Below are 24,113 nucleotides of genomic sequence, written 5' to 3' on the forward strand. Positions count from 1 at the left end.
CCCTTCACTAGGGACCTTTTAAAAGGAAAATCGAATCAACTTAGGGGTTTATAATCCGTATGAAAGCTTTGCTTGAATGCAGATACATAGAAAGCATAAATTCATAATCTGGAATCATCTCTCTTTTGCTCTCATTTCAAATCCCACATCAGTTTTAAGATATAAGTCAGGCTATTGCTTGCTTGCTTAGTGAAAAGTGATGTTAAAGAATACTGCTGAATTTTGTTCTTGAATGAAGATAACATCATATGAATAAAAGAACAAGTTGACAAGAGAAGGGATACATGTGGTACCTATAAGAATGCCGAATGTCTACTGAAATCACGTCTTTCAATCGTAATTAACTAAATATGTTGTCTATCGAGAAATCAAGCTTCTTGATATTGTCAGTTTCGGATATTTTTTGTTGGCATCAGACTGGTTTTTAACAAGAATAATCCTCCCTAAGACGAGAAACTGGATATACGTTATTCATTTTGGTTTTTTTATGACACAGAGCAGGACCAACCCTTTAAATTGTTGCTTTTAGTTTGGAATGGGAAATGTTGGTGAAGAAATATCAAATATCTTTATACTGCTCCACGATCAAAGAGTCTTATTGTGTGTACTTCAGATATTTGGATTTTTTTAGTTTCCATGTCTGATACAAATCAACTCTTGATTAGGTAACTTCATTAAAACTCCGAAAGCCTGGCTTTGACTGCTGATAAAATTGATGTTAATTATTTAGAGAAAGGTTTCGGGAACTTCTTGGAAGACCCAGTAATATACAGGACACTCATGTAGTTTCTTTATCCGAACATGGATGGAACAATAAGTTGTTCATATGGTAAAATTCATAAGGAACAGAGTTGGACCTATGCTTATCCATGATTGCCTTTAAGCTATTACATGTAGAATTATCAAAATATAATAGACCATTTTCATATTACCGGCTTTGGACTCGGGGTGCTACAAATATATTCGACAGGTTACCTACTCAGGGGTTAGACATCTTGGTACTCGGTCAATTACGAACCTCCAAAAAAGTAAAATCAGATATATGATCGGTGCAATTTGGGGGAAAATTTACTTTATTCCGATCATTTAGTCATGTATAGCAAGCGTGTAAACAGTGAACTTTCCCTAACAACTGTACCAATTAACATGATTAAAATCTTGAATTTTTTTATGAAAGTTGCTCTTGCCCGAGTACCAGGATGTCCTACCATAAAGTAGGTAACCTGTTATAAAATATTAATTCCGGATTCGAAAGTCGGTAATACTTAAATAAACTATTCATTTATCAATATTAAAAGAAGATAATGTATGGTTTACAATGAGACAAATCTCCACAAGAGGCCAAATGGAACAGGAATTGACAATTGTGGGTCACTGCACGGCTTTTAAACAATGAGCATAGCTTCATTTATCAAGCACATTATGCGATGTGATTGACACCAAAAACGATGTTGTTTGGGGCTTTACCCCTGAGTAGGTAACCTGAAGTTGCATTTTTTTTTCAAAGCCTTCATATTTACATTTGTAAAATATAATATAAGGGTACTGTTACGGTACTATGTTTTAATTATGGTTCAATATTTTTTGTTATATTATAGCTAGTAGTTACTATACAAAAACAGATAAACAAAAAGGACTAGGAATAATTGTACAAGGAGAGAGATCAAGATATTATCGACATGCTAGAGGTAAAATTTAATCACCCTTGTGGTGTTTTCATATTGCTGGGTGTTTTTGATCGTTTTGTCTTGTCATAGCATTTCCATTTTCTTTTCGACTTTTGTTGTCCATTGGTATATGTCGACTTTCCTTTATCAATATAGAAATACTAATCGATTGTAATGTATTACAAGAATTAGCTAAGTGAATATGTTCATTTTCTTTAAAAAAAAAACCAAAGAAGATATCATGATTCAATCAAAACCTGACAACTCCATATACTAACATCAAATACATAATCATAACTCAGGAACATAAAGACAACACAACCATTCCAGAAACCAAAAATAAAAACATCAAGGTGCTCTGGAGGCACCACTTCTACTAAAAAAGAGACACTACTTTAAAAACAAGGGATGATTTAAATAATGTCATATAGAATCAACGTTTTGTCATAATTTGTCTTTGGTTTAACATACGATTTAACATAGGACATACATAAAATCATCAATCTCTGTAAAATATCAAATTGTCTAAGTTAAACAACATAAAAATTTTCAGAAACTAAAAAAGTGATGAGCTAACATAACAAGGTCTTCTCGAGTGCATACACAATTAACAAATATATGAACATGATTATCAATTAAGAAAAGATTGCCGGTACGACCAGGAAAAACTTATTCCTGGTCATCTTTGACACATATGTTTTATAACGGTGAACCTAAGCATGATGGAGTCCATAAATCACTTGAAAGACTCACTTTATCATATATGTTTTTGAATTCATGGTGTAATAGCTCTCCAGGAATTTAAAAATTATAAGATATTGCCAAAAGAGCTGGACTGTCGTCTCAAACGTGATATATATACTACCACCACTTATTGCAGACCTGTTTCTGTATTGTTATGAGTTACAATGTATGGCTAAAAATCAGAAAAGACCCATAGAAACAACATCTGATACAAAAAATTAACAATACTTTAATTTACTTGGATACTATATTGACGGCTCTAAATAATGACGACTTCCGTTTGTATACCAAAGAAATTTATCCTGTTGAACTAACTTTAAAAAAAGCTAATACTAACAATGACCACTGCCCTTTCCTCGGTCTTGATATCTGTATCATTAACGGGAAACTTAATACCAAAATGTATGATAAAAGAAATGATTTGTCATTTTCTATCGTTAGTTATCAAATTTTAGATTGTGACGTTCCTTTGTCACCATCTATTGGTGTTTATATATCTCAACTTGTACGATTCGCTCGTTTATGTAACATATATTATATTTTAGCGTTATTATACTCTACTGAAGAATTAGAGTTTTCGATATCAAATGGGTTTTACACAGTCAAAACATTTACTTTGTTTTATTATCAGTACAATGACATCATTCGTAAATAAAGTTCAATATGCAGACCTCTTATACGTTCATGTATTTCACATCCAGTTTTTACGGTAATATTCTTTAAAAACGCATCAAAATGTCGGCATTTACCTCAGGAGCTAACATAACCCTTTTAAGAGGGGATATAGTTACGATACTGTTGTAAGGTCATTAAGGATTTCATATGTTGGCAACGTCCACTTGTATTTTTGTCCATCTGATGAGTTAAACCTTTTCCAACTGATTTTTATAGTTCATTCTTATGCTGTACTGTTGTACCACTGTCCCAGGTGAGGGGGAGGGTTGGGATCCCGCTTACATGTTTAACCCCGCCACATTATTTATGTATGTGCCTGTCCCAAGTCTGGAGCCTGTAATTCGGTGGTTGTCGCTTGTTTATGTGTTACATATTTGTTTTTATGCCCCACCTACGATAGTAGAGGGGCATTATGTTTTCTGGTCTGTGCGTCCGTTCGTCCGTTCGTCCGTCTGTCCCGCTTCAGGTTAAAGTTTTTGGTCAAGGTAGTTTTTGATGAAGTTGAAGTCCAATCGACTTCAAACTTAGTGTACATGTTCCCTATTATATGATCTTTTTAATTTTAATGCCAAATTAGAGGGTTTACTCCAATTTCACGGTCCACTGAACATAGAAAATGATAGTGCGAGTGGGGCATTCGTGTACTGGGGACACATTCTTGTTCGTTCATTTATTTTTTACATAAATACGGCCGTTAGTTTTCTCGTTTGAATTGTTTAACATTATCTTATCGGGACCTTTTATAGCACACTATGCGGTATGGGCATTGCTCATTGTTGAAGGCCGTACGGTGACCTATAGTTGTTAATTTCTGTTTCATTTAGGTCTTTTGTGGATAGTTGTCTCATTGGCAATCATACCACATCTTCTTTTTTATATTAAAATTGATTCACCCATAGGGCTTTTGCATCGGTAATAAAAACATTTATTCTAAATCCCCTTCTTGGCATGATGCAGGGTTATTTTCTTCATTTAATGATGGTATAATAATAAATCCCTAACGGAAGGAATTGTAATTGTTATTCATAGGATGACGACAATCTTTTAATCAATTTGAAGGTCTAGAGCTAGCATATCAGTAGCTGCTAGTAGTCCTTTGTTTATTATGTTTGTTTTGGTTCTTTTGATGCCTATTTTGACATCGGACTCACACTTCTTTTGAACTGAGTTTTACTGTGAGTATTGTAGTGTAGTTTTTTTTTTACATTTACTAGAGGTATAAGGGTGAGTTGAGATTGCAAAAAAACATGTTTAACCCCGCCACATTTTTCGCCTGTTCCAAGTCCGGAGCTTCTGGCTTTTGTTAGTCTTGTATAATTTTCAATTTGAGTTTCTTTTCTATATTTCGGGGTTTGGTATGACGTTCATTACCAATTAATTAATCAACATTTTTGTTAACGGGTCCGCTTACGCACACCTCCTGTTGCGGGCATAATTTATCGCTGCATTAAGGACACATTGGTGGCATTCGTCTGTTATCTGCTCTTTGGTTGGGTTGTTTTTGACACATTTCCTATTTCCATTCTCAATTAAATTATATTGCTTCAGAGAAATAAGAGTTCTGAATGAGAAAATTTACATCATCTCTTTTGTTGGAATACAAATAAACCCTGGTTCTTTGATATCATAAAATCTCCACGTCTAGATGCAGATTGATGGGAAATGTAACAAGACATTTGTTTATCACCATTTTTTTTTATTAGGACTTAAATCAAAATATATTTAAGTAGTGACTGTAATATTTTTCCTGTCTTTGAAGAAATAACATACAAAATGTGGTGCACACTGAATAACCCGCGTCTTTTGTTTTATTTCGAATAGACAGCAAAAAATATTACAGTCATTTCTTATAATTTAATTCTAAATTCCATTTTAAACCGGAGTAAACCATGAAAAAACGTTGATGACATCATAGTCACATGACACAATTATATCCTCATTGTATGAGCTGATAAATATAACAACGTCAGCCAATCAGAAGACGCGTTACATCCAACATTAAACTATTTAGTAATATATATAATGTTTTCATAAAAGTAAACATATGATAACATCCCCTAGTACACATTTCATCATCCCAATATAATGTACTAGACGATATCGGAGTTCTTTTATGTTGATACACGTAACCTAGTTTCATACCAGATTGCAATTGGCAATATTAGACATTTGAATTGATCCGACATAATTTCATTGGAGACTGCAACATATATAATTGTCTTCATTACAACGTATTCGCTCGTTCGTTGTTTTGGCTTTATCAACTTGTTGTTGTTTGTTGTTCTAGAGAAAATATATAATTGCATACAAACTTGACTGTTGTACGTCATTTACATGTAACTCATAAGTTTATATAATTATAGCTATTTACAAACTTTAAGTTGCATGTTTAATTAAATAGTGAAAATCATTCATTCCTATCACTATCTGTTCCAACAAGGTTTTGAGAATACTTTTGAGTCTAAAACATAGGATAAAGGTCCATTTATAATTTCAGATCCTGACACAACTCATTTACAAGAGTTCTTTGACGAAATAGGATTTATTGTTAAATGCACAGGAGAAAGTGACATTCGACAATTGTTGAATTATATGACTGATGGACAATTTTATTGCGTATTTATCGTAGTTTTGTGTTATCCTGGTTATCAGGTATGTAAAATTAAAATAATATTTTTATGAGTGTGACTTTGACATAAATAATCAGAAAAAAGGTTAACTAGGCTGGTTTTGTTTTAAACAGATTGACCATTTGTCACAGTTTTTTTCACAGTTAATATGCAGAGTGTATTCTTAATTGATGATTTACCACCAATCTACTATGACTATGAAAAATTCCTTTAAACAAACCCATATTTGTTAGGATTTAAGATTTTCCTGCGATAAATATGTTCTTTACTTTGTCTTTTTTTTATTAATTCAAAATGTACATTCAACACATTATTTAATGTAATCAGATTTGGTGGGATTAATGTTGCTTCGTCCTTAGTTTTCTATGTTATGTCGTTTTTACTATCATTTATTTGTTTGTCTTATGCGTTTTTGGCCATCGCGTTGTCCGTTCATTTTCGAACTAGTAGTTTGAATGCCCCTCTGTTATATTTCGCCTCTTTTGTTTTGACGTTTACAACAACAACAAAAAACAACTATGCAACACACAGAACATTTATCAAAGGTACCGGGATAATACGTTAGTACGCCAGATGCGCGTTTCGTCTTCATAAGACTCATCATTGACGCTCATATCAAAATATTTATAAAACCAAATAAGTACAAAGTTGAAGAGCATGTAGGATCCAAAATTACAAAAAGGTTGGGCTATGGTAATCTATGCCTGGGATACCAACTGTCATTGTTCAGACTCGGTACAGGACATTTTGAAAATAACAATGGTGGACTGGACCTGGTTTTGTGGGTAGCCAATTAAACCTCTCGCTTTTATTGCGATGTTAAATTTAACACTATAATGACAACATTATATCATAGGAATACAGTATAAATAAATGCAAGAACATGCAAAACGGAGAAATACAAAAAAATAGTAAATTTTGACATTACCACAGAATAAAAAGAACATACAACACAACCTAAGACAGCACACAAATACAACACAACAAAACCGATAACTGTCTTTCACACGTCTGGATCAACGCCAACGCCAACGTTGAAATGTGACATCACATGTAAACATTGGATATAATTCAACATAAAGTCTGTAATTATGTTATTTGATACATTTTATAACAATTACAAGAATATGTAGGAAAAAAGTGCTAAAAAGTTTGAAAATCGGTAATCATGTTGAACTGATGCTTATGATTAAAGCCTTTTTAAAGGAATTTATGATGTATAAATGGACCAAGTCACTCACAAACATATCATAAAAATCATTGAGACTTTTATTTGTTTGTAAGTGAATTGCTCGAGTTTATACACCAATAAAATCATTTAAAAAGGCTTTTAATCCTATACTAAAGTGATGACTTAAAATTCAACCTTTGATTTTGTTATCGTTAACTAAATTTAACTTTGAACGAAAGTATGCCATAAGGTCTTGAAATTATACTTGTTGACCTACATGTATGTCTGCTTAACTGAAACTTGTATTATACATATGTAACATAAGGAAATGATTTTGCATTTTATACGCGCTTTTACTTGTGTTTTTTTGTTGTTGTTGTAGCAAACAGTTAACACTTAAATCAGAACCACAATGGTCTCTGATAAAACGTCGCGTTCACAAGTTGAAAAACTGTGTGAACGATCGACCAAAGTCCGTTTTCAGAGACAAAGAGGCCATGAAATGTCTATCAACTCTTCATGATAAGTATGTTGTTGTTCCTGCGGACAAAGCTTCAAATAATATTGTCTTTGTATGTAAATCGTATTACTACGAATGTCTTGTAAAAGAATTGGGTATAAAGGAGCACTCAGGTAATCCCACATACAAAGACGTATCATTTGACAGGGATGAGATTTTAGCAAATCGTAAGTCCTTCATGGCTTCAATAAACATTGCATTGAACACCAAATCGGAGGACTTACCTTGTTTGTATTGGATACCAAAGCTTCATAAAATTCCGTACAAACAACGGTATATTGCTGGCTCATCTTCATGTTCCACTAAAGAATTGTCCCTTAGATTAACTAAAATTCTGTCCGCAGTGAAGGAGGGTCTTCAGAAATACTGTGAAACTGTTTACTCGCGTAGTGGTATTAACCATATGTGGATTCTTAAAAATTCTAAAGAACTTCTAGACAATTTTAAATCTCGGTCTATTTCTGAAATTAGCTCCATCAAAACTTTTGATTTTTCAACCCTGTATACCACCATTCACCATGTGAAATTGAAAAATCGCCTGAAAGAAATAATCCACAATGCCTTTCAACATAAATATGGTAGCATACGCTATAAATTTATTACTTTGGGATTTCATAAGGCATATTTCGTAAATAGTGACAAACAAAAAAGTAAAATATGCTACACAGAAGAACAAGTGGTCGGTATGCTGGAGTTTATTATCGACAACATATTTGTTGAGTTTGGAGGTAGACTTTTCCAACAAATTGTCGGCATTCCTATGGGAACAAACTGTGCGCCTCTTCTTGCCGACCTCTTCTTATTTTCATATGAATCGGAGTTCCTCCAGACACTTGTAAAAAGCAAGAAAATCAAAGAAGCCAGATTATTTAATTTCACTTTCAGATATATTGATGATGTTCTTTCCATAAACAATCCGAACTGTTCTGATTGGGTTCCAATAATATATCCCCCAGAACTAGAGATTAAAGAAACAACAGACACGGCTTCCTCCGCCTCATTTTTAGACTTATATCTCGAATTTGACTTACACAGTCATCTCAGTACCAGAATCTATGACAAACGAGACGATTTTAATTTTGAAATTATAAATTTCCCCCACCTTAGTAGCAATATACCAACTTCACCTGCATATGGGATATATATTTCCCAACTTATTCGATATTCAAGAGCTTGCAGCTCCTACTCAGACTTTGTAAAACGTCATCAGTGTCTGAGTAGAAAGTTGATGAAACAGGGGTATGTCAAGGAACGTCTCGTTCTTTTTCTAAAAAAGTTCATCGGAAGGTACCAAGACCTTGTTGATAAATATTCCGTATCAACTTCTCAAATAATACACGATGGTTTTGATGTATAGATTCTGCGTACTGATGTTGTTTATCATCTTAACAACGTGTTTTATAGTTCTTTCATTTGTCTTTGTTCTATTATTAATATTACTTTTACTGTTGAATGGTTTCATGTGATATCCGTTTCATGTGGCTCGGTATTTATATATCTCGTCAATGTGTTTGTATTGGCTTTCATTGTTTTTGTGATTTGTTTTGTATTTGCGACTTTTTGTATTTCTTTTGTTCTTATAACGTGACTCTGTACTTTAAAAGATCCCATCAATATGATATTGTTCTATTATATGTCATTATGATATATTTCTATTATGAATTATAATATACGTTGAACCACAAACGCCAAAATCATTCAATCGCGTAGTGGACTTAACTATTTTTGGATTCTTATAAATTCTACATATAACTATTGGACTAGTTGAAATCTCGGTCTATTTCTTAAATTTATTCTTACATACTTTTGATTTTTTTAACCCTGTATGCTAACATTCCCATGAAAATTTTAAAATTGTTTGTGCATCAATGTAAAAATATCGGAAATTGATGAGACTGTCATTAAAGTGAGAGGGTTAGCGCTATAGAACCAGGTTTAATCCACCATTTTCCACATTTGAAAATGCCTGTACCAAGTCAGGAATATGACAGTTCTTGTCCATTCGTTTTTGATGCGTTTTGTTGTTTGATTTTGCCATGTGATTATGGACTTTCCCAATTGATCTTCCTCTAAGTTCAGTATTTTTGTGATTTTACTTTTTGTTATCACACACTTATTAACTATGTCTTTAGTACAATGGAAAGTTTGTTAAGATGTAGATTTTATTATAGCGTCTTGATGATGATGATTACATTCAGCTTTGTCATGAATATAATATATACAGCATACTTTAATATACATAAACAAGCAGAAAATAAGACGGCTGTATTATTCCACGTTTAACGATCTTGTCAAAGTACAGGTCTTATCTTAAATTGTATCAGTGTGTACCTTTTAATGAAATGTTACGCAGTATATTCGTTCTTTTGACAAAATAATGAAGTTATGGATAACATTTTTGCCTTTGGTCTAGAAATTCTCGTTATATGTATCCATTACATTAGCTGTAATTGACAAAATTTTTAGGAATTTTGGTCTTCAATGCCTTTCAACTTTTTTGGATTCGAGCGTCACTAATAAGTCTTTTGTAGACGAAACGCGCGTCTGGCGTAAAACAAACTATAGTCTTGGTGTCTATGCCGAGTTTATTTAATGTCGTTTTAAGAAATATAGCCCTTCGGTATAGGTAAAGCGCAATTTCCACGTTTCGTAATTGTACTACATATAAATTTTGTTTCAGTTGTGAAAATATGACTTGGGTTTTACAAACTATTTTTGAATATTCAGGAAGATTTCGTCAACTTATATAAGTCTTATTTGTACTTGCATATTTCCTAGTAAAACATCTAAAAAATCTATGTCATCTCATTTGTTAGCTCTTGGTATATTCAGTTCATATATATCCCTGGCTGTCAAATATTTGATAAATGCGTTCCTGTCGAAGTTCAATCAAGAATAATGCTTTGAACTAAAGAAAAAATGCATTAAGATATATTTTCTTTCCTTGGGTAATTTGTCATATATAAATGTATCTATGCAATCTTGGAATTAAATATTCCACCTACTTCAGAAAGTCTGTCTCTTAATATTGTCTTTCCTTTGTAATTGACACATAACAACATCTATAAACTGAAATCCATGTACAAAGTCACGATTTCAGTTTTAACTCTCAATAACGGGACATATGTTTTATCGATAGATTATACTATGTCAATGGGACAATACTCAAGCGTTATTTGAATATTTGAAAAACTAATTCAGAGACCAAATAGCGCGCAACCCTAAGACTGAAATTTTTAATCAACTAACAAACTCCCCAACAGAGACTAAATGGTAATTTGCCATATCTTACCATTCACTCTTAAACACTTTTTTTATTTGAAACAGTCATTTGGATATAAGTAGCTGTTATGAGACAGTTATAAATAATGAAGTGATTTCAAGTCAATCAGTCAAGTTTCGAATTATTTACTGCGGGTAAAGCAGTACTGTTCAGACGATTCGCTTGCAGTGAAATGAGATATGTCGAATCCAGGTTTTTGACTTTTCAGTAGACATTAACACCATACTATTAAAATATCACTGAATGGTATTGCAGTAAACGCAAGAGAAATGTCTATAATTACCAGAGTGGTTAAGTTTGACACTTGCATAAAAATCTGGAAATGGTCTATTGATTTTCGTTCAAGACCGCAATTCCTTTTCTAATGTATTTCATTACTGTAATTCTTAAGCAAACGCTGAAATCAGAGGAACCATTTTAATATTCTATGGTTAAATTGATAATCTTTACTTTAAGCTAGTATGAAAGTACAAAGTAATCTTTAAATAATGAAAAATAAACAATTTATCTTTAACATTCAGGAGTACGAAGACACGATCCTCATCCGACATTACTTGTCGCATGGAAGCCTAGGTAAGACGTATTCATTTAAGTCAAATTTTGATTAACTTTGTGGTAAACGATGTTTTAGACAAGGATTCTCGCTATGTGTTTTAAGCATACTGTTGACAATTGTGACTATTTAATTCTTCCTATTCAATTTATGGGACTTGACTCACCTGCAATGCCAAATTTACACAGTCAACATGTCATAATCAAAATATCACATACTAAACAATTGTTTTATTGAATTTTCTTCTTTCTTGCTATTAAAGAGAATTATCAAAGGTACCAGGATTATAATTTAGTACGCCAGACGCGCGTTTCGTCTACATAAGACTCATCAGTGACGCTCATATCAAAATATTTATAAAGTCAAACAGGTACAAAGTTGAAAAGCATTGAGGATCCACAATTCCAAAAGGTTGTTTCAAATACAGATAAGGTAATATATGCCTGGGATAAAACAGTTGTTATATATTGCTTCTATTAATGATATTTTTTGGGGGCAAAAAAGAGGAAGTTTTCCTTCTAAAACTGATTGGTTCGTAACTAGTTTCACATTTAAAACCTGAAATTTTTTTAAGTGGAATGATGTAAAGAAATCAATCGAAAGATCGGTCTCAAAGTACAAAATTATTTTTTAAAAAGGCTAAAGGCAGGGACTGAGACCATTAACGATTACATAACTGAAAATGAACTCGTTATGATAGCATTTAAAACTACACAACACGATGTTCTTTTGGTGTTAACATATTTCATCATTTGGATAACAGTTTATATTTTGACATGAATGGGTATCAGACACCAAACGATATATTAACATTTAAAACAGTATATGTTGACGTGTCTAATAACTTGAACCAAATCATATACGATCTTTCTTGAAGAAAAAAAACAACTTTGCAGCGCTCTAAAGCCTCGATTTTAAATATCAATAAATGACTTCCTTAACAATATATATTTTAAAAACAATTGCTGGTTTTATGTGCTTTCTATGTTGTGATGTTACAATATTGTGTCAGATAAGATAGAAGGTGTGGTACCATTATAACGTTTAATCCCGCTGCAAATGTTTGCACCTAGCTCAAGTCAGTGATCTGATGTTCCGTAGTTGTCGGTTGTTTATGTGGTTTATAAATGTTTCCCGTTTCTCGTTTTTTATATAGTTTAGACCGTTAATTTTTCCGTTCAAATGGTTTTATACTAGTAATATGTTGGGGCCTTTTATAGCTTGTTGTTTGATGTGAGGCTCTGGGGTTTATGACCGTACATTGACATAATTTTTTTATGATGGTTTTCTTTTATAAATTGTGACTTGGATGGAGAGTTATATTTCAATTAACTACTGCATTATAAATGCCTAAATATTTTGATATTAAAGGATATAGTTATTGTTATATATTGTTATGTACGTCCAATGAGAGCACGTGATTGAGAGCACAAAACCAGGTTTAACCCACCATTTTTTAGTTTGCTAAAATAAGTATTGAAATGTGCATTGTTATTAAATGTAATATCAGTATTTAGTTCAATTATAATCTTAAATCAATCCTTATTCTATCTTATTCATTCAAATGTGACGTCATTTTTCATTTTTTGATGATCTGTTTTACAAATTCAAATGTGATACCCCAGTCCCACTAGGCCACGATCGCACTACGATCTGTGAAAAAAATGCAAATTTTGATGATCGTGGTACGATCGTGTAGGTCGCAGTAAGGTCGTACCACGGTCGTGGTGAGGTCTTCAAGATCGTGAAGAGCGTGGCCAACTTTGAACATGTTCAAAACAATCGTGGTGCGGTCGTGGCGAAATAAGGTCGTAGTAGAAGCGTAGTGAGAGCGCACTAAGATCGTAGTAAGATCGCAAAGGTCGCTGTACAATCGTAGCGAGAGCGTAGCGAAAGCGTGATTCTATTCGGAGAGATTGCGCTACGATCTCACGACCTTACTACGACCATCACGTTCTCACCGCGACCCAACTACGCTTCCACTACGACTTTACCACGCTGTTCACGACCATAGTACGATTCTAGCACGCCCTTGCCGTCCTCATCACGCTCTTCTCACGACCTTACTACGTTCACACTACGACCATCATTTTATTGTCATTTTCACATAAAATATATAAAAAAAAACTCCCTAGATTTTGTTTGTCTGAATGTATTTATCAATTTGCTCTAACAGCTCAACCATGCTTCTCGTTTTTATATGGATTAGACCGTTGGTTTTTCCCGTTTAAATGGTTTAAAATTAGTATTTTTTGGGCCCTTTATAGCGTGCTGTTCGGTGTGAGCCAAGGCTCCGTATTGAAGGCCATACCTTTGCCTATAATGGTTTACTTTTATAGATTTTTACGTTGATGAAGAGTTGTCTCATTGGCACTAGAGGTATAGGGGATGGGTTGAGATCTCACAAACATGTTTAACCCCACTATTTTTGCGCCTGTCCCAAGTCAGGAGCCTCTGGCCTTTGTTAGTCTTGTACTATTTTTAATTTTAGTTTCTTGTGTACTATTTGAAGTTTAGTTTGACGTTCATTCTTTGCTCCCTCTGCATCTACATCAACCCCTACCACCACGCCCACGTGTTCTAGTAGATGTTGGTGGCATGACTGTATTGTTTCCGAGAAATCTCCGTTTTAATCAGAAATAGAAGGAATGGAACTATATTGATATGAAATACGATATTGACGGTATTGCTGAGAACGTAGTAAGATCGCGGTATGAACGTAGTACAATCGTGGTAAGAACGTGCTATAATCGCAGTAAGATCGTGTTGCAATCGGATAACTCGTGGTATGGTCGCAGTGAGAACTTGAAGAGCGTAGGAAGATCTTTATAAGCGTAGTGAGGTCGCAGAATAAGCGCGGTGAGAACGTGGTTTAATCGTAGCGGGATCGTTGTAGAAGCGTAATTAGGACGTAGTAGCATCGTGAAAGCAACGAAAATTAACATTTTCATGCCGCTCATACCGCGACCTCACCAAGATCTAAATTTATTTTAGATCGCGGTGAGCGTAGTGCGATCGTGGTCTAGTGGGACTGGGGCTTGACGTAATTTTTTTGTCATTTTTTACAATTTCAAATATGACGTCACTTGGCGTTGAGGTTTAAACTTATTCGGATGTGCTGCATTTCGTCGGGTTATGTAGTGTATTTCGGTTGTTTCCTGTAATTAGTTAAGACTTCAGTTTTATCATAACTCTTTTGTATAGTCATTTTATAAAATTTACTGTTTGAAAAAGTATAATTATTCTAAATAATAGGGATGTTCTGGTACCTAACAGAAAACCCTGGCCGTTTTTGACACAACTTTTTTGAACTTTTGGTCCTCGATGCTGTTCAACTTTGTACTTGTTTCGGCTTTCAAGCGGTTGCATCTGGGCGTCTCTAGTAAGTCTTGTTTGGACAAAATGCACTTCTGGCGTATTAAAATTTTAAACTTGTTGCTTTTTGTTAGCTATTATTCGTGTGTTTCTTTGTCAATTATGTTCTCCTATGTATTTATATCGAAGTCCTGTAATGTTGTGTTGTCATTTTAATGTCATATTTCACATGGCCATAAAAGAGGGAGGTTTGGCATGCCACAAAACCAGGTTCAGCCCACCATTTTTTCCTTTAAAAATGTCCTGTACCAAGTCAGGAATATGGCCATTGTTATATTATAGTTCGTTTCTGTGTTTGTTACATTTTAACGTGGGGTTTCCGTTGTGTCGTTTGTTTTCTCTTATTTTTTAGTGTGAATTCACATTGCTATAAGACGTGTCACGGTACTTATCTATCCCAAATTCATGTATTTGGTTTTAATGTTATATTTGTTATTCGCATAGGATTTTGTCTAATGCTTAGTCCGTTTCTGTGTGTGTCGTTGTACATTATATTTAATGCGTTTCCCTCAGTTTTAGTTTGTTACCCCGATTTTGTTTTGTGTCCATGGATTTATGAGTTTTCAACAGCGGTATACTACTGTTGTCTTTATTTGGCACCTGGTTGATCCTGCTCTCTTTTAATAATGAGTCATTGATGGTTTTATCAATTCAAAAGTTAATGCTTTGGTATTACATAACTTTTTACATACCTCACTCAAATCCTCAAAACAAAAGTCGGACTCGGTTGGCCTTACATGCAGATTTGTAGGTTATAATTGTTCATATAGCTCTCAACATATTTCTGTACTCAAACGTCATTTGATATTAAACATTTTAGAATTAGCGTGTACGCTGTACAGAATATTGTATCATATAAACACAACGTATAAAGTTTTTAATCGTGAATATTAGTACGTTGACTTTCAAGCTTTCTTCTCTCCTTAGGTTACTGCGTTTATAGACATGTCGTGAATGAGTGTAATGATAATGTATCAACTACATGTATAAATTATAAAAGCATAGTGTCATACATATTTGACGGACATATATAATATACGAACAAAGCAAATAAAACACGTTATAAAATAAACTTTTTGGATATTTTGGTTTTTGGTCCTTTATGATATTCAACTTGTTCAACAATTTTGATTTTAGCGTCATTGGTGAGTCTTTTGTAGACAAAACTCGCGTCTGGTGTATTGAATTATAATCCTGTTACCTTTGATAACTATTTACACCACTGGGTCGATGCCACTGCGGGTGGACGTTTCGTCCCCGAGGGTATCACCAGCCCAGTAGTCAGGACTTCGGTGCTGACATAAATATAATGATAAGATCATTTTTATAAATTTTCTGTTAACAATACTTTGAATTTTTCATAAATCTAGGGATTTTCTTATCCCAGGAATAGATTGCCTTAACGGTATTTGGCAAAACTATTTGGAATTTTGGGTCCTCGTTGCTCTTCAACTTTGTATTTGTTTGGCTTTATAGCTATTTTGATCTGAGCGTCACTGCTGAGTCCTATGAAGACGAAACGCGTGTCAGGCGTATTAAATTATAATCCTATTGACTCGTTGAATATTCTGTTATGTCAGATACAATTAAAGTTTAAATTTTACTCACTATCCAAGGCCATGGTGTGCACTAATAACTCTTAGTCAAAGTCATTTCATTACATTGTAATAACCTATAACATTTCCTAATTTTCCAACGCTTGGAAAACGTGAATTATAGGAGACGCCTTCACAGTCCGCTTGTAGTCGTTGTCCAATTTGAGTCTAATTATTTCACTAACGACAGTCGTTTGTATATTTTGCATAATATTATTTCATAAATCATAGTAACGCATCGGTACAGTATGAATGTTTGTTTTTTTAACGGAAGTATTTCAGAGAACTGTAAACGTTGATCCTAAATATATGTTTTCGGATTTTCCTCTCATGTTCTGCTAGAGGATAGCAAATGAACATATGATCAACATAAGCACTAATAAACTGTATTGTTTAAAGTAAATAAAAAATTGAAGCAAGGTCTCCAGAAGAATCCAAGTACAATACAATGGACGACATTTCTAAAATATAAAAATCATTTTATACCTCCGGCGAAAACTAAAAATTAAGCAACACAAGTACTTTGGTAGAATTCAGATAAAAAATGTTAACGATTTAAAACATGTTTAAAATGTGTTGACTTACCTCATAATGAGGAGCTGTCTAGCACATCGTCATTTAAATCTCTCGCGTCTTTCAAATTGCATTTTTTTTTGTTAGATCAAGCACCTGTATTCAATATGATCATTTGGATATTATTTATTTGAATGGGAAAAACGCTTTGTTTAAAAAGCGGTGATAAGAGCATTATATATAAATCTATTATACTTACGTTTCTTTGTTTAGGTAAACCAGTGATTATTATGGCTGATTATCACCACCCTTTTTACTATATTGATAAAAACAACGAGAACAACGACATATTGATAGTGAAGCCGACTATGCAAGCAAGTGGAGGTATGCATTTTCATCTCAATGCAGTTGAATAGTGAACAATAGTACACAATAAATGATAAGAATAAATAGAAACTGTTTTCAAAACTTTACTGTAATATCATATGTTTTTCACAAATCATACTCTCTAGTCTTACATTTAAGAACCCAATTGTTCAAAATATTAAATACATTCACGACAACACTGAGGTATGACCCCATCATTCGATATATTAGATGTCTTACACTTATTAGTTTACCTTAGGGGACCACAAAGAACAAATCGTTTTATAACACATTTTCCTGACGGACTTGTAACTTTAAAACTTTTTAAGCAGATTATTATTAAAGGTTTGTTGCTAATGACATAAAAACTGCCAAGAATCAGTATCAATAAGTAACAATATAAAAAAGAAGATGTTGTATGATTGCCAATGAGACAACTATCCACCAGCGACCAAAATGACACAGACATTAACAACTATAGGTCATCGTACGGTCTTCAACAATGAGCAAAGCCCATACCGCATAGTCAGCTATAAAAGACCCCGATAAGACATTGTAAAACAATTTAAACGAGAAAACTAACGACATTATTTATGTAAAAAAAAATGAACGAAAAACAAATAATTATGTTACACATAAACAGACGACAACCACTGAATTACAGGCTCCTGACTTGGGACAGGCACATACATAAATCATGTGGCGGGGTTAAACATGTTAGCAGGATCCCAACCCTCCCCCTAACCTTGGACAGTGGTATAACAGTACAACATAAAAACGAACAATAAAAATCAGTTGAAAAAGGCTTAACTCATCAACATTACATTTGTAATTCTAATCCTTTTTTGTTAGGCTCGAATAGACACCCTGGATACAAGAACATATTTGACGATTTTATGAAAGTTACACGGCGCAACCGATTTGCAGATATAAATGATATTTTGACAAGGATTAATTCACTGTATGATTATCCTGTTATTACATTCCAGTCATCATTAAGGAAGAAATTAAGCTTTTATAATGCTACACTTACCATCGATACAGAACATTAACGTACAGTTACATATACATATGTTTGGAAGCAGTTCAACTGACTTAAACAAATTTGAATAAATGTGAATAAACAATTTGGAACTTGAAGTATGTATAACTTTTGATTAAATACTGTATTGTTCATCTGTGTTTTAACATAGGTTTCCGAAACGATTTAATCTATGGTAAAAGTAAAATAACAAAAATACCGAAATCCGAGAAAAATTTAAAACGTAAAGTCCTAAATCAATAGGCTTAATCAAAAGCTCAAACGCATTACACGAATATTTACAACTCTCATATATCTTACTCGGTACAGGTCAATGATAAATAAAGGTTACTCATTCATGAAAAAACGTTTTGTTACATAGGCCTAGCATGCATTGCGCGGGATTACTTAAATACTTTAGTGTAATAAAATACGATGATTATCATCCCTTAAAACAGAAACGAGGTCAAATTAAACTGAACGTTATGTATGGCGGGTTTTTTTTCAATGAAAAGCACCACACTTTTGAAAAATATTTGAGAGGTTTAGATGTAGTTTTAAATTTGTATATGAAACACTCAATAGCATAATTAAACCAAATGGCCATGTCAGCTGTAATATCAACTAAATGATATGTGACAAAATTGAAATGTTTCATTCTTGAATTCTTGAGCTATGGTAATTAATCTTCATAAACCTAGCCCTTAAATTATATTTTTACCATTTCACTCGACAATTTAATCTGTTAATTACAAAATGTGATTTGAAACTTGTCTTGAGAGACTTTTAGGAATAACTCACATAAAAAGCCAATATGATAGCCCTGAAAAATTATTTAAAAGAAAACTTATTAATAGAAAAAAATATATATATTATAAATATAAAATACTCAGTAGGACAGATACCTGCTACAATTCATGGACTCTTTTATTGTCATTAAATAAAACAAAAATAACAGACACCAAAGATATTTGTCTTGCAATCATATTCTGCAATTTACCAGTAAATTCATTTTATTACAGCTGTGTATATCAAATATATTATATATCTTCTGTTTACTGTATATAACTATTGTGCATAAAAGTATGTATAACGTATTATTTATTGCAAATAAAAAACAAATCATAATAATAAAAATTAAAAAAAAAGCCAAGTAGCTATCATATCACCTGTTCCCGTATAATTCATCAGGTTCATCTTCACTTATTGTTTCTTTTAATAAATTGATGTACAAAACAAATTTTGTATTTGTTCTTTTTTGTGGAATCACCTTTCTTAGTGTGGTCTAGATTTGTTATATCAATTTAATAAGAAAGGCTTTTAGGCCTTACATATGTAATCACGGGAAGTGAACTAATAATATTAATGTTCGGTCCTCAATTTTTCTAAAGTATACATGTCTGCCACAATGTCTCAAAAAGTGTGACGCATCAGGAGATAAATTGAGAATGGAAATGGGGAATGTGCCAAAGAGACAACAACCCGATCATAGAAAAAAAAAAACAACAACAGAAGGTCATCAACAGGTCTTCAATGTAGCAAGAAATTCCCGCACCCGGAGGCGTCCTTCAGCTGGCCCCTAAACAAATATATACTAGTTCAGTGATAATGAACGCCATACTAATTTCCAAATTGTACACAAGAAGCTAAAATTAAAATAATACAAGACTAACAAAGGCCAGTGTGAGATCTCAACCCTCCCCCTATACATCTAGCCAATGTAGAAAAGTAAACGCATAACAATACGCACATCAAAATTCAGTTCAAGAGAAGTCCGAGTCTGATGTCAGAAGATGTAACCAAAGAAAATAAACAAAATGACAATAATACATAAATATCAACAGACTACTAGCAGTTAACTGACATGCCAGCTCCAGACTTCAATTAAACTAACTGAAAGATTATGATTATTACATCCTATTTGTCTACAAAAATTGTTGACAGAGGAATGTGGAACATTTAGTATGTTTCTAATGTATATTCAGTTAAAGACCATTCGGGAACAGTTTCTTGTACATTTTAATATTGCTGAAAATTTAACTATTGAAATTTTCATATTACTGGAATATCAGACGAGATCATTTTCAAAGTCCAAAGAAAAGATAGAGTATACATTCATAAATTAAACCCTTGTGGGATTTAGGGGAAGCGTAGACGGTGAACGCTCACTTTTTTGACAGGAAAACAAATTATTGTTAAGCATTAAATTGTCACAAAAAAAAAGATTCCCCAGTGCGTATATTTTTTTCTGTTTTATGGAGTTAATCCCCATTATTTCAAAATTCCTTTACACAATAACTTGAAGGTTGAAGTTATTTGATCCAAGTACTCGAGTTAGATAGGATGACACACAAAGAATAACTTTAATTCTGAAGGTTATTTCTATGCAATGGAAAATATTAAACATACAAAACTATCTTTATTTTTGCTACAAGTACCAACATCTGTGTGTTAGATAGGATGACACACAAAGAATAACTTTAGTTCTGAATGTTATTCTATGCAATGGAAATATTAAACATACAAAACTATCTTACTTTTGCTACAAATACCAACATCTGTGTAAGGTTTCAAGAAAATCTATCCACGCACCCTAAAACAAACGTACAACATTTAAACATTTTACAGTTAAAATCCTGTTATAAAAAAAACAACAGACTATTGACAAACAATTCAAAAAGAAGTTACATTTAGTCAATATCAATAAAAGCATTGAGTGTCAAGCAAATCGATACAAACCTAATACTGTAATGAGTATTCAGTGTATTACACTTTTCAGAACAAATTTCGATTTAACATGTTTAAGACAACTCGAGTACATGATTCATGAACGTTCGCCTCAAATTTCATGGTTAAAGTACAGTTACTCGACAATTAAAACGATATCGTGGGAGAACTTTCGTTTATCGTTTTCAACAACAGCATACAACTTTAGATGAATAAGATGTGAAAAAAGGCCCTTAATTTGGCGCTAACAAATCGAGTAGCCTTGGAACAACAAACCAACAAACGTTCAAAATCGAAAGGGAGCTTTCTCGTGCAAATTCTTCATTGTTCTTATGATGTGTATTTTGTTTTAGTTTCCATACGATATATTAAAAACGGATGGACAACAGTATCAAGCATACATCGCATTATATATAATGGACGAATAAAAAGAATCATATAAGTAAAACAATTTGGTTTTTTTATTGATTTATTCGAGCAAGGACTTGTTGCTGCATACAATAATGGTGCTAGGCCAAACTCACCTCGGGTCAAATTTGAAGTGACAATTGGATAGTATCGTGAACCTCTAGTATGATTAATTAAAATTGAGAATTGAAATGGGGAATATGCCAAAGAGACAACAACCCGACCATAGAAAAAAAAACAACAACAGAAGGCCACCAACAGGTCTTCAATGTAGCGAGAAATTCCCGCACCCGGAGGCGTCCGTCAGCTGGTCCCTAAACAAATATATGCTAGTTCATTGATAATGAACGTCATACTAATTTCCAAATTGTACACAAGAAACTAAAATTAAAAATAATACAAGATTAACAAAGGCCAGAGGCTCCTGACTTGGGACAGGCGCAAAAATGCGGCGGGGTTAATCATGTTTGTGAGATCTCAACCCTCCCTCATACCTCTAGCCAATGTAGAAAAGTAAACGCATAACAATACGCACATTAAAATTCAGTTCAAGAGAAGTCCGAGTCTGATGTCAGAAGATATAACCAAAGAAAATAAACAAAATGACAATAATACATAAATAACAACAGACTACTAGCAGTTAACTGACATGCCAGCTCCAGACTATTAGGAAACATATTAATAACTAACGCAGTGTTCCATTTGTTGATGGTACGATCACAAGATCTCTTAAGCGTTTTTTTTCCGAACAGGATCCACACTGCATTGTTACAAGTCGAGCAAGTAAAAAGTAAAATAACAACTAGAAAAAGTGATGCCCTGCACTTCAATTTGAAGTAACTGTATTATAACAAAGTCAATGTAGAACTTTCTTTAGAATATTTTTGTGTCTAGGAGACACACTTGATGCCCCCGCAAATACAAAGTGTTATAATATTTAACAGCTTATACCCCAAAAATGACAAAGTACAACTATCTCCAAATGAGCAAATATTTATAAAAATGATACCCCCGACCACATGCACACCTTCAATATATGTACAAACAGTCAGAAAAGTCAAAACTGTCCATCATTTAAACTTTAGGAAAAGTTATCTGGAAACGCTTCTCTTATGCAAGTGTATAATCCAAAAATGACAAATTCAACATGTTCAACTATCTCCAAAAAAGGCAAATATTAATGAAAATCAAAACCCTGACCCAATGCATATCTCCAATATGTGAACAAACAGACAGCAAAGTAAAAAATTCCTAGCAATAAAACTGTAGGAGATGTAATGCGGAATAAAAGAGGGGCGAAAGATACACGAGGAACATAAATCAAAAATAAACTGACAACGCCATAGCTAAAAACGAAAAAGACAAACAGACAAATAAAAGTACGCAAGAAAAAACAGAAAACTAAAGATTAAGCAACACTTACCCAACCAAAAACTGGGGTTGACCTCAGGTGCTCCGGAAGGGTATGCAGATCCTGATCCACATGTGGCACCCGTCGTGTTGCTCATGTTATTACAAACCCGAGAAATAGTCTTCGGTAGGTCACATTTATGAACGGGAGGGGGATTTAAGTTACGACGTAAGAACATATCCGATATCATCTATGAAACGGTTATTCCATAACAGTCAAATAACAGATGATGACGTCCGTAAAATATACGGATTGAGAATTTCAATTTCACCATCTGGAACTCCTGGTTTAATATCTTTCTTGTGTGCAGCAACTCTATCGGGAAAATCATGATAGGAAATACAAGCGCAGGAATATCGTATCAATCGGGAGACATATACTTCGTATGATGGCGCTGCTGAAAGGTTGCTAAAAAGAAATGAAAAGTTCAAAATTGGGCAGCTGAAATCATCTCGTTTGTCATCAAGTTTTGTTTTCAACTGTCCCTCATTGTCAATTAATAAATGTAAGTCAAGATATGATTTAGACTTAACTGTATCTGTTGTGTCCTTTATCTCTAGTTCGATGGGATAGGTGCGTTCAACATAGTCACCACATTTTGAATTATTTAGAGAGGGAACATCATCTATATAACGAAAAGTTAAAGGATATTGCTAACTTGTAATTTTTCATCCTAAGAAGTTTCTGTTTGAGGTCAGCCTCATACAATTCATAATTATAAAGACACACGTCGGCAAGAAGAGGGGCTCAATTGGTTTTCATTGAAATGTAGACAGTTTGTTGAAAAACACGTCCTCCAAACGTAACAAATATGTTGTCAATGAAGAAATCGAGCATCTTTATAATGTCAGTTTTAAAGAATTGTTTGTTTGAATACGTGTTATTATTTACAAATTAGGAGTTATCCCTCCCTAAGAAAAGATACTTGTATCTACGTTGGACATTTTTTTATGAAACAAACCAATACCCATTCTTTCAATTGGTCATTTAGTTTGGGATGTGGAATACTTGTGTAAAGTGTAGAAAAGTCAAATGTTTTAATACTATTACAAGATGAAAGAGATTTAGATTGTATGTACTCTTAAAGATTTTTGGAAATTTTAAGCATCCACATCTGATTCACGCAACCTCTAAAATAGGCAGTTTCACAATAACTTTAAAGCCCGTCTTTGATTGCTGATAAAATAGATGTTGATAACTGTCTTCCTAAGAAGTTTCTGTATGAAGTCAGCCTCATAATAATAAAGAAACATGTCGGCAAGAACAGTAGCACAATTTTTTCCCATTGGAATGCCGACAGTCTGTTGAAAAACACATTCTTTGAACGTAACACATATGTTGTCAATCAAGAAATCAAGCATCTTGATAATGTCAGTTTCAGAGAATTGTTTGTTTGAATCAGAGTTATCCTTTTCCAAGTAGTATTTATCTCTCCCTAAGAAAAGATACTTGTA

At 33.4% G+C, this 24,113-nt stretch overlaps 1 protein-coding gene across 1 annotated transcript in view; it reads left to right on the forward strand.

The window, feature by feature from the left end:
- LOC139499465 (uncharacterized) overlaps positions 1-18,266 on the forward strand; it is a 51,604-nt gene extending 33,338 nt beyond the window's left edge. Inside the window, exons 8-12 of the mRNA XM_071288144.1 lie at positions 1,599-1,688; positions 5,584-5,738; positions 11,212-11,263; positions 17,000-17,110; positions 17,945-18,266. Coding sequence (XP_071144245.1) covers positions 1,599-1,688; positions 5,584-5,738; positions 11,212-11,263; positions 17,000-17,110; positions 17,945-18,144 — 608 coding nt within the window. The 3' untranslated portion in view covers positions 18,145-18,266. The remainder of the gene's footprint in view (positions 1-1,598; positions 1,689-5,583; positions 5,739-11,211; positions 11,264-16,999; positions 17,111-17,944) is intronic.
- The last annotated feature ends 5,847 nt before the right edge of the window (positions 18,267-24,113 follow it).

This window comes from Mytilus edulis, chromosome 12 (assembly GCF_963676685.1).
Source record: "Mytilus edulis chromosome 12, xbMytEdul2.2, whole genome shotgun sequence".
In the NCBI taxonomy this organism is placed as follows: domain Eukaryota; kingdom Metazoa; phylum Mollusca; class Bivalvia; order Mytilida; family Mytilidae; genus Mytilus; species Mytilus edulis.